The 26,793-nt window shown below is 38.8% G+C and overlaps 2 protein-coding genes across 6 annotated transcripts in view; one reads left to right on the forward strand and one right to left on the reverse strand.

Moving 5' to 3' along the window:
* The window catches only part of SHLD2 (shieldin complex subunit 2), a 41,876-nt gene extending 25,259 nt beyond the window's left edge, over positions 1-16,617 (reverse strand). For 3 of the 5 annotated variants that reach the window (XM_063339373.1, XM_063339374.1, XM_063339376.1), the window contains exon 1: positions 16,450-16,617. The gene's annotated coding sequence lies outside the window, so the exon portion shown is untranslated. Of the gene's footprint in view, positions 1-5,678; positions 5,763-6,875; positions 6,920-7,776; positions 7,844-16,449 lie in introns of all 5 variants that reach the window. The other 2 variants (XM_063339372.1, XM_063339375.1) reach the window with 1 other exon arrangement.
* A 334-nt stretch (positions 16,618-16,951) lies between these two features.
* The window catches only part of GLUD1 (glutamate dehydrogenase 1), a 30,612-nt gene continuing 20,770 nt past the window's right edge, over positions 16,952-26,793 (forward strand). Inside the window, exon 1 of the mRNA XM_063337653.1 lies at positions 16,952-17,484. Coding sequence (XP_063193723.1) covers positions 17,052-17,484 — 433 coding nt within the window. The 5' untranslated portion in view covers positions 16,952-17,051. The remainder of the gene's footprint in view (positions 17,485-26,793) is intronic.

Here is a 26,793-nt window from a genome sequence, read left to right on the forward strand (position 1 = left end):
GAAAATTGGAGTAAAGGTAGTAGGCTTTTGTGATTAACTTGATAATTCTTTCCTCACTGCTTTTGTGCCTTGCGAGAGCTCCTTTTAAGTAAATGTTATTTATTGATTTTTGTTTTGCAATACATGAAAATACATAATTAAGGAGATATGAACATACAGAGGCTGTTACTAACAGAAGAAGTTAAAAGTCCTGAAGAACAGTGACCTTTTGAGTAGGAAGGAAAGATAAAGGTAAAAGGTCAAAGATACACAAAAGTGCTGTGCATGTTTTGTTGAAGAACACTCATTTCCCAAACTCTTATTTTTGAGAAGTATTTAAACTACTAAACTGCTATACCTTCTGTCAAGAAACATATTCCAGATATTTCAGCATATTTAAAAAACTCACAATATTAGAATGACATCATCACAGGTTTTTTTTTTTTTTTAGAAAAATGGTTAAGTCTACAGAAAATTATCCATAGGGATCATTAGCAATGAAAATCTATTTTAGGACTTAAATCTTCTGATAAACTGAGGCTGATAAAACAATACAGGACCTAAGATGAAAATGAGCCAACTGGTCAAAAACATGGTCATAAAAGCCCTATTTCCATCAGATTAACTGCCTGTAGATTTGATTTATTAGGATTGGAAGATAAAAATCAAGATAACAGGCTCACATGAGCTTTTATTTTCTTCTTGTAAAAGTCTTTTCCATTTTCTTAAACTGAATTTTTTTGATTAATGAGAAAATAGACTTTTTTTTCCTAAACTGAGCAACAATTCTCTGGGCTTTGATTCAATGGATTTCTATAAAATCTATTTCCAGAACAGCAAATACCTTTCAGCTTGACTTAGTAATACAAATGGCAGAACATCACTACGATACTGTGCAACAGGCATTATAGTATTAATCAAGTACATTTTCCAGCACAAATTCATTGTATTTCTCAAAAAAAAATTCTTATTTAGGCTCAAATCACATGAGCTGGTATTTCACATTATGAAAGTTATTGGAATCCATCTTCCACAGCAATTGCATACATCACTGGGATTAACTGGTTATAGCAGACAGACAGCCACAATCAAAGGCTGTTCTCTCAATTGCAGCTGCTTTAGTGGCTTGGGAAAGAATTTACTCCCTCACATTGAATGTGGCTTCCACGCTATGGCAGAAAAAAATTATTTGCACTACAAAGCCACCACTCTTAATTTCTCACCTTTATAAAAGCCTCACTCAAAAAAGATGAAGTTTTCTAACAAGAAAAGTGGATGCTGGCTGCTCATTCACAGACAAAAATGGGGTATTGTCATTTCGGACAACAGTTGTAGGTAAGATTATCCTGTGCCTGTGCTTTTGTACTATGGGCGACAGGGGACTGAAGAGGTATCATTCATGAGTCTACTTAGCATTAGTAAAATGCCTTTCACTCTTCACCACAAGTAGACACGTTAGCAGTAGCCTTTAACAAAAGCCACACTTCCTCTTACATTTAAGGCGAGTGGAGTATATCTCATTTGACAGCATCATTAAATAATTCAAGTTAGATGTCTGTTAACAAAAATAAACCCAGCCACCTGCTCAAAGAAGTCATAACAGGAGCACACAAGTCATCACTAGATCAAGACATGCTTCAAGGCTGTGCAACAAGCAGCTCCAGAAGCAGCCAGATGGCATACAAGCCCACAAAATCTCTTTAGACCAATAGCTCCATCAGGAGTTCATTTACCTCCTCAGTGTGTAAGCAGGATCTCTCCAGAAGAGCAAATATTTAACCTTCCTGTAAACAGAAACAACAGGAAGTATTTTTTGACAGGCATGAACCTATGGCACCAGACCTTTTCTATTCTTTTCCCACCCTGAGCCACATTCTGCACGTTTTATCTGTTTCTGTAGTATGCAGCCTCATCCTTCATGTGGTATCATTGGTGTATCTTTGTGAGGTTCAAATAACTGCCAATCTGATATACTAAATAGCTGATCTCCCAAATATTTTCATATCTCAGGAAGAGGAAAGCTGGTTTCACAAAAAAATTTCTATAAAACTAAAGTCTCAAAAAGGAAAGTTCATAGAACATGCTTCTGATGTGAGCACTGTATTTTAAATAAAACCCTTGACAGATGTCAACTACATGACAGTACTGATTTTTATAGCCAAATCACTATTATTTCTGTTCTTGAAAATTCAAGGAAATTTCCAGGTTATTTTAGGATCTTCCTATTGCACACACTACACACACCCCTCAAGAATACACTTCAGCATTAACAACTGGAAAAGATACACTCTTCTATCTAGAAGTTAAAAGGTTTAAGATTTTTTTCAGAAATAAAGCTCCCTTAAGGAAATACCACCTTCAGACTTGGACCAAGCTGTCTCTGTAAGATAGTAACTAGCACTACAAAGATAACAGATGGTTCACTGCACACATTTGCTCCTTATTGTGGCTACAGAAGCAACATAGCTACCAACTTCCTTATAGAGCTGTAGGAATATCAGCCAAGCAAATACTCTTTCACAGGTATTACGGATAAGGAGTAAAGTTGTTAATTTACTAAAGCACTGCAGAAAAATAAAGATAAAAATTTTAGAGTATTTTAAGTTAGTGAAAACTACAGTGAAACTTCTGGAAACAGAAAGAAAGTTTTAAGTCCTTTAGCATTTACCTAGCAAAAAATTAAGATATGATGCATAAAGGAAATTAGCATTACCTTTTTAATATATAAGCCTTTACATTTCAATGGTTTAGATAGAAGTTAGTTTAGCAAACTGGTTAAGCTTTAACAGAGAACAGGTGACACTGAGTAACTATCAACACAGCTGACTGAGCCAAAGGTGCCTTTTAGATGCAAATTTCCCTATTTCAAAGAGGTAACTAATCTCTCAGACTTTGAGGCAGCAAGGCACTTAGACTAGTTATTCAAAATAGCTTAATTGATTATGCTTCAAAAAAAATTGTAGATCACGATTTCTATCCTACTATGCCCATAAAAGTTAAATGAAATCATCACAATTGAACAAAATCTGAATAAAATGCTTGAAGCATTGATTTATAGGGCCTGTACATATATCTACCCTTTTCCTTGGTAATTCAGCTGTCTGAAAACACTTCAAGCAAAATCAGATAACTTAGGGTGTGGCGTTACAAGTCACCTTGGGTCTCCCTCTACTGTTGTAAGTCATAGTGCATAGCAGCATAATCACTGATAAAAAACCGTATTGTACCCATCTATGTTCTCGGTAAAGATGCATAATTTTCTTCACTGTTTTTATGTTAGAGGCAATAACTCTATTTTCTGTACCATGCTATATGACTATTTCTGTCTATCTTAATTTAGTTCTCCTTAATTCAACAACTCTTACAAATTATTCTATTACTTGCAGTACTATATAGTCCTCATTTTTGAGGTGTATTACACTAAGGGGTTCAGACCAGCCCTATATGCCTAACTCACAGATAATCTGAAAAGTCTTCAATATCATTTATTTCCCTCTCACCATTTTGATACCTGGGAATATTCTGCCCACCCTAGCTTTTCCATCATGTCCTTTGGGAGAAAGTCCAGCCAAGTATATGCAGACTTAACACTTTCACATACACCAGCAACCCACTTAGAGGAAAGCACCTTTCTTCAGAGAGAAGCTGGTACTCTAGATGATCAATCTTACCACCAAACTATGTTGACAAAACCAAAAATACAAAATGTGCTGGAACCATGAAATTTTAAGTTGTGCAAATTTCAAACCTCCTGAAGTATGAAAAGTTAAGGACGGAAGCAAAAGAGGGTTATCTATTTATCCACTGTCTTCATGCAGAAGCTGCTTCAAGCTGAAGTAAAACTAAAAATTGCCTCTGAGTATAATTCAATATAATCAGGAAAGACTAGATTTAACAAATGCACACCTCATAGTTTACTTAATACTTCTTGTACTGGAACTGCAATACTGTTTGCAAATATTTTTTTTTTCCTGTCTGCCAAATGTTTGCAAGTTCTATACTTGATCTTTACTAGGATAGAAACAGTATGACTGATAGTGTATACAAGGCAAATGTGTCTACTAGTGTACTAGCGTAATTTTTATCCACACAACCATGTGAGCGGCTATACAAAGCTACAATCACAGTAGTCTCCAGAAAAGTATTTTAAAAACTCTAGTAGGAAGTTTTCATGTAGAACAGAAATGGCAGGGTCAACATTAAAAATGTATCTTTAAGAAGAGTTCTGTTTAATGCCACAATACACAAATTAGTTTGGTAATAAATTAGCTCTGGATATTCTTTTGTAAAATTCATTCTTTTGTAAAATTCCCACAGGTGAATTTTACCTTCTGTGAAGACCTGAAAGAGGAAAATTACAGGTAAAGTAAATTATGATTTATCAGGGAATACAGGGAACTAGCTATCCATTCCATATCAAACTATTTTATGTATTTAGCTAACGATTTGAATAACACCAGATTTTACTTGCTTGCAGTAGGGAGCACACAGAATACAAATAATCATCTATTGTAGTATTGAGCATGTAACAGGTAATGAGTAAATACACATTGGTTTTGTCCTTCCCATAAATTTCACATTAAAACATGTTTATATGAGCTTACTTTAAAAGATTTTAAAATTAGCAGATAAAGCAGAAAACCAAAAAGCTATTACATTAAACATATGACCTATTATCTTTCTCCAGAGATTAGTAACCCTTACAACTGACCAGAAAGGAATTAAAAAAGCAGTACAATTTGTTCTATCTTAGCTAATGTCCTGAGCCACCTGACATCTCATTGCAAGAACTATACTGATGTTTATACTATATATATATATAACATAAAGCTTTATCTTGCAGCTAAAATTAACTTACCATCCAAATTAATGGCAGTTAATGAGCTCAGAACAACAAATGTTAAATGAAATACAGTAACAGTTCATGTTAACCATTATGATACACTGGAGCAGAAGAAAAATCTGATATAAATAAAAATACATAAAAACAAAATGCTAAACTATCACATTTGTCAGCATAAATCTAAAAAGCAACAAATGGAGATTCAATTTATGGTATGGAAATCAGATTAAAAAAATACTTGAAGGCATCTTCTCCAAAATGAAGACAGGATTCTTTCATTAAGTACAAGGTATTCAGTGACAAGTGAGAAGCAAAATATTACCTTGCTAATTAAAACTTTCTCTCAACAGGAACTTGTATGACATTACAATATATTATACAATATACCATGAACTGCAGCTGCCAACAGAAAAAACATGCAGAAAACGGAACAGTCATATCACAGTGAGAAAAAATTAGTAAATGACAGGGTATGGATGGAAGCCTTTAATCTTTACAACATAAGCAAGTGTAAGTACTTGATTTGATGAAGCCAGGAAGAAAAAAATTCAAAGCAGCGTCCACTTCAATTGTATTCCTCATTTAAAAAGGCAAATATTGAAGAGGGAAGATATAACATCATAACATATAAAAGAATTAAGAACTACACAATATGACTACACAGTTCTTAATTCTTGTATACATTATGATGTTACTTTATGCTCCGTTTCCAGTTTGGCAAACAAATTATTTTTACTCTACCAGCTCTTAAGAAAGTTAAAATTCTAATCCTAAATGGGAACCAACTGTCAAGTCCCTTTACCTATGCCTGTCCCTTTAACTTGGGAAACCCAGTGTTCAGAATACAAGTACTTACATTTTAAATCTAGGTAATTTTTAATTAAGTCTGAAGCCCCGATCCTGAAACCTCCTTTATGCAGATACCATTCTCCAAGTACCCCTGAAACGACACAGTGTTTAGTGGGCATCTCAGACTTTCACCAGGCATGTAAAAATGCAGAGAGAGGGGCTGTCCATCAGTAGTATCCTCCACTGCTGAGCAATGCAAAGCCATTTGCACTGTACCACTATGTAGAACGGTGGTGTTACACAAAGCTTTTCCATCCTCAATCAGAGCCCAGCTGCTTAAATTGTAAACATAAAATGAAAGACTATAAAAAAATGTCCCGACTCAAACTTATCTTTCAAAAAAAAAAAGAAAATTTCACTCTTGCAGATAACATTAGCATTTTAGAAAGTAGCAGGGAAATCTTACTTGAGACTTTGAAAGAATGCGTTTTGACCTATTCAGCTGCTCATCTTGTATGAATCAAAATGCAGCTAAGTGGAGGCTGAAGCTGCTCCCATTTAAAAGTTATCTAGGGTCCAGTATGGTTCCAGGCTCCATGGTAGAAATTTGCCACCATGCCTCATACTAGTAATAGTACTCGTGATAATTCATGAGTAGTCTAGCCCCATTATCCTAAGGAGGAAATACTGACTTCTTAGGTCAAGAACTAGATGTCAAGTGCAGTACTACTGGAAGAAAGCTTGTCATTGATCTTTAGGATTAGCGGTGCTTTACAAGTACTGATGCAATAAGGGGGTTGATCTTGACTGATTATCCTACTGTAGAATGAACGTCTCATGCCTGAGAAGTCAGAGCTCTGTCCACTGGGGTTACATGGCTGTACACAGGAAGAATGGGGAGTAGCTGAACTGCAATGTCCATACTCGCAATAGGTCAGTTAGAATGAGCAGTCCATGTAGTTAAAGATCTAATAAAATCACCTTGATCTATCACATCTCCAGACTTTATATTCTATTAGGATCTAGAATGGGAAAACAAAACACAAACAAGCAAATACAGACAAAGCTCAAGGAATTATACTGCTTTAAAGAAGCTGATCTGACATTCTCAGCAAAAAGGCACAATCATATCTACACTGGCACATTCCCAAAGAACTCATGCCAATTCCAGTATCTATTTCCTTTGTTTGTTGAGTAATTTCACCTTAGTTGGCATTTTAGAAAGTTTTATAACCAAATATAGTCACAGGTCAAGTTATATTACCTTCTCTTCACCTGTCATCATCCAATCTGCTGGATGAAGACCTGCTGAAAGACAGATTATTTTTTTTCAGACACTTTAAGCACATGGTGTGGAAATGATTGAAGTAAAGTCTACTGGAAAAACACGTATGTAATGTATTTGACAATCACTCCTTTTATCCAAACTGACACTTTAAAGTAGCTTATGGAGGCAGCTACAGTTAGTATTTGATATTCCAAGAGAATTTCTGCTTATTTCTCTAACGCCAATTTCTATGGGGTTTTTTAATCCAACAGAACCTGGAAAATCCTACATAACTTGTATTTTTCATGATCTTCAACATAAAGTGAATGAACTGTAGTTCCATTAGAGCTCACTGTTTCTGTTCCTAACAAGGAAAAAACCTGAGTAAATTTAATATGATCTAATAAAGGTTAAACATTCAAGGCAAGAAGTATTTCACTTATCACTTAGAGGACAATCTAAGAGTTTCCTGTATTTCTTGAGAAAACTTAAGTTTGACAGGAAAGAAAAACTGTATCAGTTTACTAGAAAACCAAGTTCCATTAGTTTCTCATTGAGAATAAATACTGCCCATGCTCTGTAATTTCTGACCTATATTCTTTCAGATATGAGGACCATACAAGTTTGTATAACCAGCTCAGTTCCAAATGATACTTAATACATTTGGCCTCCCTACACCTTTAAGTAGGGAATAAATTATCATCTGTTTTTCATGTGGGAACTGAGGCTAGGAAAGATTAAGTAATTTACTTTGGCTCACACAGTAACCTGAAACAAGTGGAGAACTCACTCTCTGCGACTCTTTCATACCCATACTTTACACATTGCCAAATGTGTAATCCTTTGCCAGTTTGATAAGTCACAAGACTACCCATTTTATCTCAACTTTTCAGCTTACCTGTTGAGATTTTAACATTCATCATCTCTGGTTACCCCATTTCTATATCTGTGATTTTTATCTCTTCCTGCAATAAAAAAAATGTATTGTCCTCCTCAGTCAAATGCTTTTTATTCCTTATTGAGGTCTCAGGTGCTGACTTACACCACAATAAAATAATCAAATTATTCAAAGTTGGTATTAACACAGGGCACCTGGTGTTACTTTTTTTGTTGTTTAGTTCTTGAATCTCATACACTATTTGAAAGAGGTTTTCTCTTACCTTATGTGTTGCACAGAACCTACCCATACAACTAAGCCTTAATTTTCAAAATGTTAAGAATTACTTCAAAATTTGTCTTGATATGACTTTAAGACTCATACTCTCTGGAAGAAAAAAGGTGAGGGGGTACAATGTTTTGCCAAATTAGGTATCTTTTTTCTTTTAGTTAACAGGCCCATTAATTTCTTTGACTTAAAATAACCTTCACTGAATTAGCCATGTAATAAACAAGAATAAATTAAGCCTAAAACTAAATAACACTAATGGACTTGCACTACAAGTATGGGTTCACTGTTAGGTGAGGCGTAAAGTATACAAGGGAACAGAACAGTGAAGGAGATTGGCTTCTTTTTCCTTCCTTCTCCTCTATTACCTTCATGAGATACTCGTCACATGAAGCTGAATTTCTGCTTATATAGGCCAATGTTACATTTATTTACATAAATAACTGACACAGTGCTAATGTAGACTATAAATCTGAGATGAACATACAGGATACACTTGTGCAAGAAAGTTGACCTCTAACAATAATTGAACAATCTGAAAGCATAAATTAGATTGCCAGTTAGTTTTCCTTTACCAAAGACAAACACCAGCTTATCCAAAAAAATGACAAGACAAAAGAAATCAAGATAAGCTTTTACAAATTCCATGATGATTTTAACTCACTGAGCCAGATGACAGCAATATAATACTCCTTTTGAAATCAGAAAATCTGTTACCAATGATGTGCAGATGCTCTACCTTGTAAGTATTTCAAAATAAGCTTACCTTCAACCTAGTGACTTCCAAAAGAAAAAACAGAAGAGATAAAGTAGAACAGATAAATTAGACGTTATCTTGCCAATAGTGACAAGATTAGACAATAAATAATAATCAAGAAAAGCTTAAACAGCACAAAATCTTCACCTTGTTAATTAAAATGTATGTTTATCTAAATCAAATTCTATGGCAGCAATTGCAAACTGTTCTCATGTCAACTGCCAGTATCTCTTTGATGCTTCTCACATCTCCTGACACCACTAGGTCCACCCCACCCTTGCTCCTTCAGATGTCCACAGCTCCTACACCAGCACCAAGTGACAGCAACAACACCTCCAGAAGATATTCCAAGATACACAGATTTTGCCCGTGCAGGTCTTGCCACGACTCCATAAACTGGCACTTACGTCTGGCTCTGCATATCTAGACATTGAACACGATTGCCATATGGGCATCTAAACATTATATATAACATGGGATTTTAATGAACTCCAGCATTTCCACTGAAGGATATTATTAATAAACCAGGTCATTTAACTAGAAGACAGACCAAAAGGACTGGAAAAATATCTAACTGTTTCTTTAAAATACAGTGTTTTAAAAAATTGTTTAGATGTGCTCAAGATGGGACAATTTAATTAAAACAGAAGTATTTCTTATTCTGATCTATTTTCACCCTTCTGAGATTTCTCTGGGGTGAGCTTTTTGCAGTGGATCTTTTTCCAGTGACTTTTTGCACTGGATCTCCACACACAGTGGGCACCACGAACAATTCTGAGGTCTGTGAAAGATGACTAAGAAAAGATATCACATACACATTTTTCATATCCAGCATAAACAGTGATTTATTTATATATATTTTTTGGGAAACACATGATGTGCTGAAAAATTCCAACCAATGTCCTCCTGGATTTTCTGATGAATAATACCAATTTCAACTGTACCAACAAACTTGAGAGGCAATTCTTAATTCCTTTGGATCTGAGCTTCATCCACCAACAACTTTCACAAAGGATTAAGCACTCAAATGTATTTTACCAATATGGATTTCTATAAACAGTCTTCCAAAGTGAAAGAGGATAAAATTGATTTTGTTAACAGAAATGCAAACAAAAGCACTACAGGAGACTAGTATCCTCTACTTCATAAAAGCTTCAATGTTTGTTATTTAAACAATAGGCACTTAGTTTACGTCAACAACTTCTGATTGTCAATTGAGTATTAAAGCAAGAAAAAACTGGTTTGCAGTCTCTGATGCTGTGATTCCAGGCTGTTAAGATCTCAGGTATAATTTTCAGCCAGCCAAGGACACAAAGAGTTGCAAAAAAAACCCCACCAAACCCCACCAAACTAATTTCAATTGTAAATGTCACTTTCAAACAATTCTTAGTTCACTCCTGGCAAACCATACTTTCTGCTACCTGGTTTTTGCTGTGTTTACTAAAATAGAGAGCAATTCTCTACAAAAAAATATCATTTCCAGGAAATAAACCAACTAAAGTACTTACTTTCCCTCCTAGCCCTATTTAAGGCAACAAAGCTCAAATGCTCACAGTGCATCTGTGAAGGCTTTTATGCCTGTATACCTGTCAGCTTTCCCATAACTAGCCTTTTACATCAGCTAATTTCAAACACATTTAACATGTAAATGGGAATCTCAAATATATTGAGTTTGATAACTGTATCACTCCCTCTTCTGTCTTTTAAACTAGAAATGAGACAAAAACCAAGCAAAAGCTACAGATTACTCCACATAGACACAAAGCAGCTGCTTTAACAGATTCTCACCAACAGAGGAACTGAGAACGGTAGAGCCTTCACATTAACCTACAAAAGCCTCTATCACTTCATGTAGGGCAATGTTAACTGAAAGGTCACTGAAATCATATTAATTTGTTACTGACTTCAGTAAGCTTCAGATCAGATCTGCAGCTTTCAGAGAAAGTTACTTTTTGTCCTAGACATCTGAAAACCCTAAGTAGCATTACGGGAAATATACAAAAAGCATATTTTATATTTCTCAGATATATTTTCTGGCAATGCCTGTTAGTACTATATTGACTGTAACAGCACCAAAACATGGCACAGAAAATTTTTGCCTATCTATAGACTGTCTAAACAAGAGATGAGGACATTATCTCCTGTATACATGAAGAGCTTTTTATATCTCTTCTGTCACAAAGCTGAAGTAACCAGTTGGCAACCTCAGTCATCATGCACAGCAACAATATAAACAGATGGAGACAGACAGTCTTCAAAGCTGATAAACATAAGCACCACCACTTTTCATGGCAATCAAAACTGTATTTACTCATGAGGTACTTATCAGGATTCATTCAATATTTTCTGACTTCTGCAGCAGAATTATTAACATTTTAAAAGCTCAGAAAACTGCCCTCTGACACTTGCTCTGAAACATTGGCAGATTAGTCCACTTTCTGAAGGTTTTTCAAGGACCTTTCACCGAGAGAATTAAGAATCCCTGTCAAATTTACATTATGGAAAACAGACTAATAATTCTATTGTCAGAACTGTAAAATAAGAACAGTATCTTGCAGAAAATCTGGAAAAGTAAAAAAGTCTTATGATTGCTTAAGCAATAAATTTAATCATTATTTTGCTCACCTACTTCTTATTTTTATATCAGTACCTCAAATCCAGAAAACAGGACTCTCACTTTAGACTAGCATTTCCTAAAGAAAGTCCCTACCAGCCTAAGCCTCTAAACTTCCTACTTTACTTGTACACTTGAGTTTCATTCCCTACTTTTACAGTGCTACAGACAGGCAAAAAAGCTACTATTTATATATGAACAAGATGTTAGCAGCTTATACTTGAATTTAGCAATCATGAAATACTTACATTTAATGCAAAACACAAAAATAATGTTAAATAGTCAGACTACAGGTACCTAGGCACCTCGCTAATAACACAAAATACTGGACACTTTAAAGTCTTTATCTCAACAGGAAATAATCCATATACCTCTTCTCCCACTCTGCAGCACTACAGAAAGCACATCTCAGATTTGCAGCATATGCAAATCTAACTTCTGCAGCCTGCCTGGAAAACCACCAAATTCAGGTTCTTTTGTATCAAGGCAAAGGCAGCAAAAAATGAAAACCTGCCAGCCTGCTCTCCAGCTTTGGTATGGCTGAACACAGCTGAAGCTATTTATAAAGGAAAGAAAAAGTATCTCACAGACCTCAATTAAGTGATTCATAGGTCTTTACCAGAATTTTAAATTCAGCTGGCTCCCCCTTAGTCTGCAAACCAAAAGATCTAAGTATTGATACCTTATGCTACCAGTGAAATGCCTTTTTGTCAGCTTTAGTGTCTAATTGGTTATAAAGAGATGACTGAAATGAAGATTCCCAGTGAGGTGTTCTTTTTGTAAAAGTGCTTATATAGGCAGGTCACAAATTAAAGTCATCTTCTGGGATTCACCTAATTTGTGTGTTGCCTGTAATAGCATCTTACAGAGCCAGCCCTCTAGCAACACTGTAAAGCTAGACAACTGCGCCACCCTTTTCATTTCATCTCTGTTATATCATGTATTGGCTTGGCATAAAAAGGGAAAAATATAACCAAGAAATGTGGCACTTAGATTCATATCTAAGTGACAAATACATATAACTTATTCACAAATTTAGAATCAAAATTAGACTCAGATTACATTAATAATTCCTTAGATTCTTTAAACTGTAGTGTATTTATTTTATAAAAATATACATATTTAAAAGACCACATGCCTTATCAACATTTCCCCCCATTATTCTGAAGACTGAATGCTGGTACAACATTTTCCTGCAGATAAAGAAACAGCCATCTCTTCACTACTTTCACATCCCATGCCAAAAATAATTATACATGAAGTTTTACTTTAAAGCACTGTGAAGGTGGAAAATACAATCCATAAAACTTGAGAATATCTCAAGCTAAAGACCTGCAAAAGAATTAGATCGCTATTCGATACTATCTTAACATACTTTGACACAATATGCAGGCAGCTCCAATGCAGTACGATTACTGTGAAGCCCTACACACTTGCTGCCTACCTGCATACCCTCTATTTAACAGACACACACACAGGATTTCAACCAAGAGGAATATGAATAGGACCACAGTTAGTATTCCTGACAGATTCAGTCCCTCCCATTCTCCGAGTAACTATTATTCAGCCATCCACAGGTCTGTTAACTCAGAGGCCGAACAATTTTTCTTCAACAAGAGTTTGGCATAAAACAATAACCCCAGCTCTCAACTGTTTAGTTACACTACCAAGGTCTACATAAAGCAATACGGCATAACACTTACGTCCAAGAAAAATACGCAATTTTTTTTGCAACTTCTGGTAAAATGAGGAAAGAAAACATAGTTGCTTATATAGTCAATTCAAAGGGGAACAAGAACATGTTTCAGCTTGTATAATATTCTAAATTATCCCACTGGACTAGAACCTCAGTTTTACAACTTGACAAATTATTTCTGGAATCACTAGAAAAAAACGTCATCGTATGTTAAGTGTTACCAATATTTGGAATTTATCTCAACCATATCTTCAAGCAAAGGTTAACTGCCAAACGCTTCATGTGATACAGCTGACAGCTTAAAATGAAGCTTCCTGAAGCAACTGTAATTCCATTTGTAGAGTACTTCAAAATCCATTCCTGTGCCCAGAAGAAAGTTTGTTTAACCACTGAAAGGAATTAGTTTTCTGCACACTGTACGAATCAACTTTCCACCTGTTGTCCAGTGGATGTTTAGACTCCGGAGCCCCTGAACTGGAGGTAAATCCCAGGGTTACCCTGGATTCAAAGGGGCTTAACCAGACAACAGGCAATTAGAGCCTTGTGAGGATCCCTAATTTCCAGCTTCTCTGCTCTCTCTCACCTACTTTGATGAGGTAGTAAGGAGACTGGGATGCAAACTGGGCACAGCAATCCTAGCTTCTGAGAGAATCCAGTACCAGTACATCCTAAGAACATTTTAGCCAAATTGACAAACTTTGTTGAACAACATTAAGCTAACTGACTTTTAACTTTAATAAACAAATATTTTTCATTTACAACAACTTTATTAATGAAGTTAGTCACAGGAAAAAGGTTATCCTAGTCACCTACATATTCTGAAATAGCTAATACTTCAAATAATATCATGGATTAAAGCAGAAAGTACTGGATTCCTGTCTGAGGTCACTTTTTTCAATAAAACTTTAAGATTTGACACATAAATTTGACTCCACTTGCTATGAAATTGCTAATTTACACCTTAAAACCATGGATTGTTTCAGGAAGGCACAATACAGTTTTTATTATTGCTCTTATATATAATAAAAATAATCTCTTAAAATTATACATAAAGATATTTTGGAAGCAGGTTAGGAATTAAATCAACTTGCTTGTCTCTCTCACCTATACCGCACAAATTTTAAATAAAAACATATACCAATCTGTTATACATACACAATTAAATACAACGTTGTTGTAGAGTCCATGAATCATACAGTCAGCTCCTACCACACATGTACTAAGTTTTCTGAGTGTATCTCTCTCTCAGATGCAGGCCTAAGGCCAACATTCAATATGAAACTAACAAAGTTAGTGAAACTTCTGGTTGCGAAGACAAAAAGTTACTTTTTAATTCATCCAAGAGATTTTTTTTTTTTCACTGATGCTAGTCAAAAGTGAATCTTCTGATGGCACCCCCAATGCTATACAAGAACAAAGATACAGTTAACCATTTATTATTACAATTATCCCTTTCATACCTGCTAAAACTCATTCTAAAGCATGTGAATTTTAATTTCCTCTGACAAATAGATTTTGCTTCAGTTGCTCACAACTTACCATATAAGAATATTGGAATAGGGCATACGACTCCTATTCTTATTTTTCTTGAATACCCCTCAGGCAATGTGGTTACTCTTGCCTCCACAAGGGATTTCAAGCAAACAAAAATACAGTAGGGACTTGCTGAGGTTGGTAAAGTGCCTGTGAACTGTACACATTATTTCATTCATAAAAACTCGCAAATAAAAATCCCTACCTATTTTTTAATTTACAATATTTTAAGACTAAGAAATTTAACACACTGATTCAGTTATTCTTAGCATTCAGCACACAGCTTGTTGAATATTTTGCTGAAATCCAGTCTCATTTAGAAAAGAGGGCAGCTATGGTGCTGCCATTACTCCAAATGGAGTTGTGTGACTGAACCCACAGAGAGATCCATTTTGTTCTCACACTGTCATGTCCCATACTCAGTCTCAAATACATTCACAAATGCATACTGCAAACACAGCACAATATTGCAAGCAGCTGATAATTGAGTAAAGCTAAATTAGAGATGCCACAGCTGAAGGCTGGACAGGAGCTAAGCATGCTAACCTTATTTCGACCCTAAGTATACACACTTGCACAAACTGGTTAATCATATTTTTCATTCAGCCTTTGTACCTGTGAAATACTATTCTAAATAACCTACCAAACCAGGTGAAAATAATTAGCTGATAAGGACAGTATCTTTCACCGCCTTCTTTCTTACACATTTACAAAAGTTAAAACCTTGTATACAAGTTGAGCTGCTAATGAGAATCTGGAGATGATAGAAATCAAATAGTAGCTCAAAACCATTAGAACCACTGAGAACACTGCTATTCTGTGAACTGAAAATGAACACCAAAGTGGAAATTATCTACTAACCACCTAGAGCATGGACACAAAAACATAAATCAGTAAGTTTGTTTCTGAAGCCCTGTGGGAACATCCAAATAAGAAACTGACCTAAGAATAAGCTCCTTCCTTGCTTTTGTTCCCATATCACATACTATCCGTATCACAACCATATCAAGACTATGGTTATAAAACATCCTCACAACAGATAAGAGACAACCATTCTCCTTATTACTGGTCCTTATGACAACTTCTCAGGAATCTTAAGACAGAGAAACATGAAATCAAGATAAAATTTGAGTATCAGTTGCCTGAAAAATTTATGCATATTAAAAGAGTCTGTGACTAAATTTCCTGTTGACAAATACACACAAAAGTTATATTACTTTCCCACAAGCCTTGCAGCACAGTCCTTGTATGTCCATAGTGGTTAGAGAGATTCCCCACAGAGATAAAGCAACTTCCTAGTTATTCCTGCCCTAAGGGCATTGGTCTCCCACATGCCTAAAGAGAAAGAAACCCAAATCTGTATTTCCTAATTAGCAGCCCAACTCCTACAGAAATGAACAAATCGCTTATTCTTTCTGAAGCAAACCTGGTAAAAATGCTGCAACACACTGTCTTGCAGGCCCCAAAAGCGGATCTGACAGTTCAGAACATCATTCTTAGAGATGTACTCAGAAGTCTGAGCTACGTAACAACAAATTCCCCTTAACAGGACCTGTTAGCAGATGACGCAGGTATTAACTTGAGGCCTCTGTGCCCACTTAACTGGACAGCCAATTAAACACACGTGGATAAGCTGTGTTTGCCTAACAGGCTCCCTTCAAAAGGGGTCTTCACAGAAACTACATTTTCCCTGAAGAATTTTGCATGCTGCGCTATGTGGAAGCACCCTTACTTGTATTTGCACCCACGGTACGAGAGGCTTTGCCCAGCCAGGCCTCCCTCCCCTCGCCCGGAACCCTGTCGTACCCGCGCCGGGCACGGAGCGGACCCGGGCAGCCACCTCCAGGCTCACACTTGGGCTTCAGGGAAGGCTGCTTGCCCCACGTTCTTCACGGGCACCGGCGCCTTGCCCAGCGCAGGGCGGCGGTGCCAAGGCTGACGAGCGCCCCGCCAGCGGCAGCCGTTAACAGTCACCCAGGCGCGAGAGGAAAGGGAAGCGCGCGGCGGGAGCGGCTTTGTAGGGCGGGGCGTGGGGCGCGCACCGCCTCACACCCCTTCCCCCCCTCCCACCCGCGCGCGCATGCCCGCCACACCCCCCTCTGTCCCGCCCATGGCGAGGCTGCCCGCGCGCCGCGCCCCCTTCCCCTCCGCCAATGCCGTCGGGGGCGGGGCGGAGCGCGGAGCTCGCGCAGGCGCAGCGGGCGGGCGCGGCGCGTTCCTCGGGCTGCCCCCCCCCTTCCCAGGCCCTTCAGTCGTCCCCCCCTCGCACCCCCTTCCCCCCTCCCCACCCCGGTCCGTTTAAAGGCGGCGGCGGCGGCGCCTCGCGCCTCTGGCGGCAGCGGCAGCGCCGGGCTCCGCCACAGCCTCCCCGTTCCTCCCGTCCAGCGGAAGCACCGGCGGCCGCCGCCATGTACCGCTACTTGGGGGAGCTGCTGGCGTCCCGCCTGGCCGCCGGGTCGGTGCTGGCGGGCGCGGATCCGGGCGGGCCGGCGGCGGCGGCAGCCGGGGGAGCGGCGGCGGCGGCATGGGGCGGGGGCCGGTGCCCGCGGCGGCACTACTGCGAGGCGGCGAAGAAGGAGGACGACCCCAACTTCTTCAAGATGGTGGAGGGGTTCTTCGACCGCGGCGCCAGCATCGTGGAGGACAAGCTGGTGGAGGGGCTGCGCACCCGGGAGAGCATGGACGACCGGCGCCACCGCGTCCGCGGCATCCTCCGCATCATCAAGCCCTGTAACCATGTGCTCAGCGTCTCCTTCCCCATCAAGCGCGACAACGGCGAGTGGGAGGTGATCGAGGGCTACCGGGCGCAACACAGCCAGCACCGCACCCCCTGCAAGGGAGGTGAGACCCGCCGCCCTGTCGCCCCCCCCGCGCGCCCCCTCACGCCCCGCTGCCCGGGCCCGCTGCGGACTTGCCCTGCCCGCCCTTCCCCGGCCCTCTCTCGCCGCCCTGAGGTACCGGGGGGTAGACGCTTGGCTCCGCGCCGCCTGTGAAGGGAAGGTGGGAGCGGTTCTTCCGCGGCCCTGCAGCTCGGGCTCCCCGGCGGTGACCTCCCGCTCAGCCGAAGTGCCGAGGGCTCCTCGCCCGCTGGCCCGGCGTCGGGGAAGGCGGGGGGCGGGAGGGCAGCCCGTCGGACGGCTCGGTGTGGCTCAGGCCTCTCGGTAGCCTGTGTGGGAAAACACACGGCTCCAGGTGTCTGCTCTTGAGCCGGCAGCTGGAGGAGCCATCCCTGCTGTGCTCGGGAAACCCGAGTGTTCCCGCAGAAAACCCCGAGTAGAGAAAAATGACAAGTTTTCCCAGTTAGCGGCTGGATACACAGGAAGATCCCAAAGTGCTTTTTCAAGGGAAAAGCTGACATGGCACAGGTGAGGGCAGCGGCGTGGCTGTGCAAAGGGACCGGCCAGGAGGGAGAATCCTGCTGGGTCGCATCGAGATCAGAGCTGGGCTCACGTGGGATCAGCTCCGATCCCGGAGGAATCGAGCTCCCTTTTAGTCCGGGGTAGATGGCATTTCCTTGAAAAACAAACACAGATGTCGTTCAGCATAATTTATTCAGGAGCTCTGGTCTTTGCGGATAGTTAAGTATTGGGAGTCCTTTCCAGGACTGTGTCTCAAACCAGAGCTTCTATAGCCTGTAAATCAATTTTTTCTTAATTCAGCGCAGACCAGCTTTGTGGTAAATCATGACGATTGCAGGAAGCAAAGTTTTCTCTCTGATTTTTTATGGGTGGAGACCTCTTGACTCCTAGAATAGAGTAGGAAGGATGTTTTTAGGTAAATGGGTTCTTGATAATCAGTCATCTGGTGTGTATATAGACATGGGAATTTTTCTCTTTGCAGCACTAACAGTCTGTCCTGTTAATGTGGTTCCTAACTTTCCAAAATCAAATATGTGGTGAGCATCCTGTGGCATGTTTAATTCTTACCCAAAAGAGGCTGATTCAAAATAATTTCTGGTGATTATCTGGAACAAGAGTTACGGGCATCAGACTTAGTTGTAGCTGAAGTTGGGTATGGCTGAAGCTTATTCTGTGTGGAGCTACTGTTTCTCTGCCATTTCTATTACTTCTTTTAAAAACTGATGGGTATTACACTTCTGTTTTGTCTCTGTTTAGGTTAAGTTACTTTTTGCAGCTCCTTACAAGAAGTCCTTTTCTGTACAGCCTGTTACTCTTAAGATCCCCACTTGCATAACAAAATACAGTTCAGTGGCAAATGAAGTAACAAGATAGTATTTAATGTATGATAATGTCTAATATTTCACATTAGTATTGCTCAGAACTGAAAGAATTAATGTCTTCACAACAAAGACTTATAAATAAAACACTTTGTACATGAACAAAAACCAGCAGCTGGGTGATTGGATACTTTCTGTTCTGGTACCTACATTTCTAAATCCTCACCAGAATATCTTGATTTTCAGTAGCATTTCTTATGCCTGTCAGCACTGACACTGGAGCAAACACTGGAACACTTATGGAAAGTTACAACTGTAAATTTCAAGGCAGTTGGAAGTGACAGCTAAAGAAAGTACTGCCTCTTAACAGTCTGTCCTTTTCTTCCTCTGCTGGTCCCCACCCCCCACGGGCTTAGGGAAGGAATTGCAAATGATATTTCCTTTCCACTCTTTTCAGCGTAGTGATCATAAATGGATTTCACCTTCTAATGCTCTCTAGGAATTTGCTTACTCTCAGATGACAGATCTGGCTTTGTAGTAAATTTAAATGGGACGTATGATAAGTGTAGATCAACTGCTTGAAACCTGCAGTGAAAAAAGGTGGGAGGAAATAGAACATTTCTACTTAAACTGCAGAGAACAGGGGTAGTAAAGATATTTCTGCCTTTATGGTACACTTGATCTACTGGAAATGCACCAACAACTTGAGCTTTTGTCTAAAAGTGATTTTTTTAAATTAGAGTCCTAGGAAATTTCACAGGGGAAAAAACTCAAAGCCCAGTGAAATGCAACTCAACCTCCATAGTAGTATGATGTAGGAAAACTTGCTGAAGTGAGTGTTTCACACTCTGTGGAGTCCAGAGTCCAATGCAAGTAATTCACACCAGCAAGAAACACTAAGGGACATAAGGCCACCTTTTAAAAGAAGGGGTGAGTTGGCATCTGGAAGGCTTGCAGAGCAGTAGGAGGAACACAGCTTCCAGATCTTTTCAGATGCAGAATTGTGAACTCTATCTCTGCACTTACTGAAAAGTAAAGTTTGATAAAATAAGGTTCCCCATACTAGTTTTTTTTTAAGGATCTGTGTTTTTTACTAAGAAAGAGACAGCCTTTAGTTACTGCTACGTAATCGCTAGCAGGAAGGGATGCTTTGTCATCTCTGTCATTCTTTCAAGAAGCATTGTACTTTAAATGCTCATCTCTTGTATTTCTTGAGGTTTACATGTTATATCAATTGTAATAAAATTTGGCCTTACATCTCTAGGTACATTTGCAGACAAAGTATGCCCATTTATTACTTTCTAGTAAGCTAAAGGATATGATGCTGTTTAAAGAATATTCAGTACTGTTCTGTATGCAGATTAGACAAACTATCAAAGTGCACTTTAAGATTCAAGTATGGAATGCAGGAAAACAAATGTTTTTAGGTCATTTAAAGGCTGTCTTCCTTTAATTTTGTTCCTCATTTCTTTTTATACACCCATACTAAAATACTTCATTGGTGGTTTTATGTTACTTTTGTATACTGTTTTTGTTTATAAGGTCATATACAGATTTAACCATGAACTAATGAAGAATTTATACTGTAAATCACTTTAAAAAAAGATCTCGATTGAAATGCTCTAAACCTGGAGACAACTCAATTACTTGACAAAACAGAGACTAAATAAACATTTGAATTATCTGCACTTTAGCAGCACCTTCTGTTTCTACGAAATGTTTTTAGCTTAACGTTATAGCAGTTAGATTATGTTCCTTCTGCCACAGACATCATCTTCAGTTTCCTTGCCTGCTCATTCTCTTCTAGGGTGAAACCTCAACCCCTGCTTAGTAGTCTAGCCCAAATCTGGAAAGTGCCAAACTTCTTATGCAAGGTTGATCTTTATGAAGCAAGTTTAAAATTAACATGCACCTGCAGATGACACCTGCCAGTAGAAATGCAGCAGTTCCTTGACTACTGCTCCCTCTGTACCTCCTTCTCTGCTGTCTTCTCTGTTACCTGCAAGTAGAAATAACTCAGCAGAGTGAATGCCAGGAGAGGCCTGACTGGATGGGTGACTGTGGCCTGATACAGAAATGGAATGGCAGACCACATGGGTTGGGCTGGATGAGTGAAAATTCAAGATTTGTCTTACATTTTTTGCATAGACAAACTTCTACACCTTGGTGGGTAACTCGACTGTCAGATTTCTGTTCAAGAAGGATGATGCTCTTAATACCCTAGTTCTAAGAATCTAAAGCCTAGTTAATAAAAATAGGAAGTTATTTAATGGCTTATCCTTCTCTCCTCTCTCCCCACAAAACGGGTGTAGAAACAAGTCAATTTGATTGTGTTGGACAAACTTGTCACTACATGGTAGTGCAGGTGATTCTTCATTGGGTCAAGAGAAGAGCTCTTCAGGAAAACTGCCACTAAGTACTGAAACATGCTTTCTTTTCTGTTTATAACTTGTGGGCTTTTTCCACCTCATTTTGAGAACCCAGAAATAACATTTATTGTTGCATCCTGTGGCGCTTACCTATTTAATTGTTGTAGAAATGAAACCTTTGCAACTCAATAAGGTGGTGATTCTTTTTCTTTTGGTGTGTTTCTCTTCTGTGCTTTAGGAATCTTTACAAAACGGTCATGCATATACCCATTTAAGCGGTAGGCCTTGCAGTATGATCAGCATGCAAGTACAGATTTTAAAGACTTTGTTTTCTGCAATGTAACCATTTGCTGGAAAGGAAAATTAGTTAGAAGCTTCCTCATCCCACTGAGAACATGGAGATAAGCAATTTTCTTGTCTGTTGGAACTCAAGTTGCTTATGATCCAAACTTAGTATTTGTATGACTGGACTGATGCTGCCTGGTAGCTGAAGTAATGCTGTGGGTCAGATCACTCTTTCCCTTGCTTACGCAGTGACTCGCGTGCTAGTGGCCAGCACTAACAGGAAACCACAGCTGCTCTTGTTCACTGCACTGACAGCTGCCTAAAGAACTAAAACAAACCAAATGGGGTACAGGAAATGAGATGGCTGAATACAGATGACTGTTGAAAAGTACTCTGGCCGTTCCTACTTAAAATAATGAATCTTTGTAAATGATTTTATCAGGTTCTATGAAAGGTATAAAACTGGTTACACTGTTTTTTCATGTGGTTGCTGACGGCTGTTTTCATTAATAGGTCAGTTTCAGAGAACAGACTGGTGAAAATAACCTATGTGCAAGTATGAATAAGCTTATTAAATTCCTACCTGCTTAGTAGCATGGAAGTGATTCCATGTTTGTTAGGCAGCATTTGCTGTGGGGGTAAAGCTATTAAGTGGTTTAAAACTCTGTAAAGCCTTTTCATGTAAACTGACTGTCCAACAAGTCTGTTATCAATGAAACCAAATGAATCAGAGTTGGGAAACAGCCTAACCTTTTGTTTATGCTCACCCAAATTGCCTTAACCAAGTCTCAATGGCTTCCACAGTTCCGAAAAGCTTTAACACCATCTTTAGTTCCAGACTCGATTTAGGCTGACTTTCACTTACATAGGGATTTTGAAAAACTTTGTCATGCATTACTTCAAAGTTCACTATCTGTATATAAAGATAGATGATTCTTACTTTATTTGTTCAGTTGACTTGGAGGTGAATGAATCTGATTTTCTGGGTGGTGCTGCTTCGGCTGGTTAGTGGAAGGAACTGTTCTGCATTACGAAAGTTTCCTGTGTTCTGGTGTTGGCTGCTTTTCTTCTGCCTATTAGGATTTATCTTCCTCACCTGACTTAATGATTTCATGTTAATGAGCTTCTTTCTGCATAAGGTGACATTTTTTCATGCTATGCTTGCTGCAGTTTTCCAATTGCAGAAACCTATCAGTGCCCAGTCACCAAATAGCCTCTGTTGCACACATTACCTTGTTTAAAAAAATATATATTTACATCATGATGGTAACCTTACTTGCAAAAGAAGAAGGTTTACCTGCAAGAGTTGGACCGGTGCAATTCCATGTGTTGTCTTGGCTACCGTGACATTGTTTATTCCCCTTTGTAAGTGGGGGAAGTAAGAAGTAGTGCTGTAAGGTATCTTCACTTCAGCAGAGCTCTGTTTATTTTGTGGTTGTATTGGTAGCTTTGCTTTTTTAAGTCATGCATGGATGAAAGTTCTGAGGTCATGTCTTTGGCCCAGGGGTTTTAGAGGGTAAGACGTGGAAATATACCCTAGGGACCATGAAACAGATGGAACCATAACATAGACCATCTGTAACCTGAAATAAACCATGGAAACTGATCTAACTACAAAGGAAAACGAGAGTTTTACAGAAAAAAAGGTAATTAGCCTAACTGTGATAGCACCACTTGCAGTGTTACAGTTAAAGTTTATATCAGTGCCTTATTTTCATACTGTTCTGTTTTCTTATTGTAGAGCATACCTAAATTTACAAATAGTACAACAGTGGATATATATTTAAATTGCAAATTGAAAAAACAGGACAAGGAACGGGCGTCCCATGCTTTTGCTGTCCTTTAATAAACTAGTTGCAATTCTCAGTGAACCATATCTGTTTTGTGTTTTTACCTTTGATATTCTTGCAGGAGGTTATCTATGCCTTGCTCTTCTGGCTCTCAATCAATCTTTTTGTTTCAAAAGCTTTTCAGCTTTTTCGTATAATCAGCTCATATTGTTCATGCAGTAGCCAGCTTTGTCCTTGATCTTAAATAGTTGTTTTCCCTTGCTGCTGTTGGCTCCTTGTCTATTTATAGAGAGATCATACCTCTCTCAGCATTGGGCTTTCTGGATAAACACGTGTTGGAGAGAGTGAGGAGGGGAATCTCTTGCGTGGTAGTCTCCCTCCTGTTCTCTGGGTCATCCTAGCAGGTATTCTTTGTTGCATGAATTAAAAACAGCTACGTCTTGTTAGGAAATAAACTTATAGGCAAGCATGGAATTTGCTTGCTTCATGTCAGCACTATGGTGGCTTATTGTTTTGTGGCTGCTATGGCATTCGGACTAGTCAGGGCCAACTCGTGTGTTATTTCCACCCTCTGCACATAACCATGCGCGTGGTATTAATATCCACATGGAAGTAGTGTTACTGCATCTTTCTGTATCAGTCCTTGTTATTACAGTGTGAGTGCAGTTCAACGAGCAACTTAATCCTTTAGGTAGGGTTGAGGTAGTTCTATAGGTGAGACTCTACTTCATAGCCATATTGTAAGTGCATGAATTCAGGTAATATCTCCTTGCCTGGTGGTATACTAAATTTGCCACGTTTGCATTAAAAACACAAGATCTTACTAATCCACCACTCTTCTTTAAATGGAGAATATTCTTGGCTTTTCTCTGCGTGGAATGAAATAAACATATACGCGTATATGTTTAAGTATATTCCAAGTATAAGTACAAGTTATTGAAAGTATACAAGAAGTGGTATACTGAAGTGTTCTGTCTGGTTGAGTACCATAATGGCTGCTAATAGATAATTCTGGTTAAATCAGAATGGTGGGCTGTGTCCACAGGGGAGTTTCTTTTCTGTCTTTTTCCTGCCCTAGGTTATAGCTAGCTAATGCTGTGTGGGAAGATATAAATATTTTTATCTCTTCTCTTGGCAGTTAGTGAATTGAGTTTAGGAATGTTCTTGTTTTCCAGCACTGAATTACTCATCTTGCTTTGTTAGGTTTGTCTGGAATTTCTTAGTCTTCAGTAATTACAAATTTGTCATTGTGCTATTTAACAGACTTTCCAAATGGTTAAATAACGCTAAGCAGTTTCCTTATAGGGAAGGCTGGATTGTTTTACTGGATTTAGAAAAATGTTCTTGTTCTGAAAGAGCCTAAGGATTGGTTGGAACATCGATTCCTTCTGTGTTAGGTGTCAGTGATTACATAGAGTTTGATAGTAGCATAATCACAGTCTCATTTACTTCACAAACTTCATCTAAATGAAAATGTAATACATGATCCAGAGTTCATTGAGGAACATTGAGGAACTAAGACATTACAATAAATGCTGGAGCTGATTTATGGATTTTTGGGGGGGATTTTGCTGAATAGTTTGAACAAGGTGAGCATCTTTATTGAAGTCCCTTTAGGCTCTGGATGTAATGTCAGCTTTCGGGACAGGGTCAGGCAAGCTGTTAACCCAGAGAGCCTCTGTAGAATCCAGTGTTGCTAATTGGGAGATTAGTATGGCTGTAGTCAGTTCTACGAAGTTTCAAATGAGATCTGTTTTGCTGAGTGCCATATGGATAGCGTAGGATAGCTGCTGCCCTGAAATACTTGTTCTGATGACCAAGCATTTTGCACACAGAGGTGAGCAAAACAAATGTACGGTCTTAACAAGAACTGCTATCTGTAAAGGACCCAACTTAGTTTCAAAGATCAAAAGATGATCATAACTAGAAGAAAACACTGAAGTCAAACCAGGACAAAAGCCTTGGTTAGATATTAATAATTCAGACTGAGATGCAAGTCTGTTCCAGGTTGTGGGGAACTTGAGAGACTTGCTAAGTTTTGCAAGATATTTGGTGCAGGAGGAGTAGTTTACCAAGTGTTTTGCTCTGAACTGTTACTATGGCAACTGTTTAGTTTTGAGACTTGTCTTTGAATAGTTCACACATAGTTAGTGGTAAGGGCCTACGTAGACACTACCATTTAAGATCACTGGACTAGAAGGTCAGGAAATAATTACACTAACTTTTCTAAATATAGATTTTTAGGCATAGTAGAAAGGCAATAATCATCCTTGAAAAGTTGGTGGTTCTGTACACCATGTTTTCAAAGGAAGCATAATAAACACACTGAACTCTGTACAACGTAAAATCTAGTAGGATGTATAGCCAGTTTTCTTTGAAATCAAGACCTTTTTCACATGCCTGCTAGTACAAACTTGGTGATTGAAATGGTAAATGACTGCTGTTATTATAGAATCCGAAATACAGCCTTACAGATAATTACTACTTTGACATTGATTTAAAAAACACTGTGTTTCAAGTGCTTTGCTACCTCCATTTGGAAAAGTGAAAATTAATCCATAGCATCTATCTAAGAAGCTAAGCTTAAATCATGAGAAAATTTTACTTTGGACAAAACAACTACTGGGCTCAGCGCAAGAGGTAGCTGGGTGAAGTATAATATCTCCAAAACACAGATCATAAAAAAGAAGTTTTAAAAGTGTAGACACTGCAATGTGATGATAAAGCCTTCTCTTTATGCTGACCAGTAATAAAATTAAAATTAAAACATTTCCTCATCTAGACGGCCTTGGGCATTGAAAAACAGTCTCTCTTAGCATACTGTTTAACTTCTTGGGGTGTGGCAAGGAAAGAGAATTCTCAACTAGAACAAGAATTTGTATGTTTTCCAGTGAAAAGTATTTTCCATGGCAGTGAGTCATACTGTAACTTGAGGCTTTCTTCAAACTATTTTTTGTAGCTAGTTCGCTGTAAAAGTCACAAGTTTCCAGAGACTTACTGCGTGGGATTTACCAGGGCTTAAAAAAATGATAATCTTGCTGCATAGCAGTGACTTTCATTTGCTTGTATATATCAAGAATCTTTAAAAAAAACAACCCAGTACTTTATCTGTGTATACGGTCCATTTTTAGACTCAGGCTATTGAATGCATAGTAACACTGCCAAAAGAGCCATACAAATGCATGGCAATACTCGCCTCCTGCCAAGTTGGGAAGCTGTCAAACTAAATTTCACTGATGTCCAAATAGAATAGAAATTAAGTCTTTTATCTTTGTGCATCCCCTTGCAGATGGAATGTACAGCATTCTCAGATGCCTGCTTCTCATCAGTCCTAACAGCTTAGCACAAATAACTTCCCTGTCAAGAGGTGGGCCTCCTGTAGAGTAGTTACAATTCCTGGAAAATGGTAACTGGCCAATTTGTGAAAAGGAATTAAATGTTAGCACATCTTAAATGTTACTCATTCATGCCACAGAAGGGAAAAAATAGTCACATCTGTCAGGGAGCCTGGAATCCACACCTTAAACTA

The sequence above is a fragment of the Chroicocephalus ridibundus genome, chromosome 6 (assembly GCF_963924245.1).
Source record: "Chroicocephalus ridibundus chromosome 6, bChrRid1.1, whole genome shotgun sequence".
In the NCBI taxonomy this organism is placed as follows: Eukaryota; Metazoa; Chordata; class Aves; order Charadriiformes; family Laridae; genus Chroicocephalus; species Chroicocephalus ridibundus.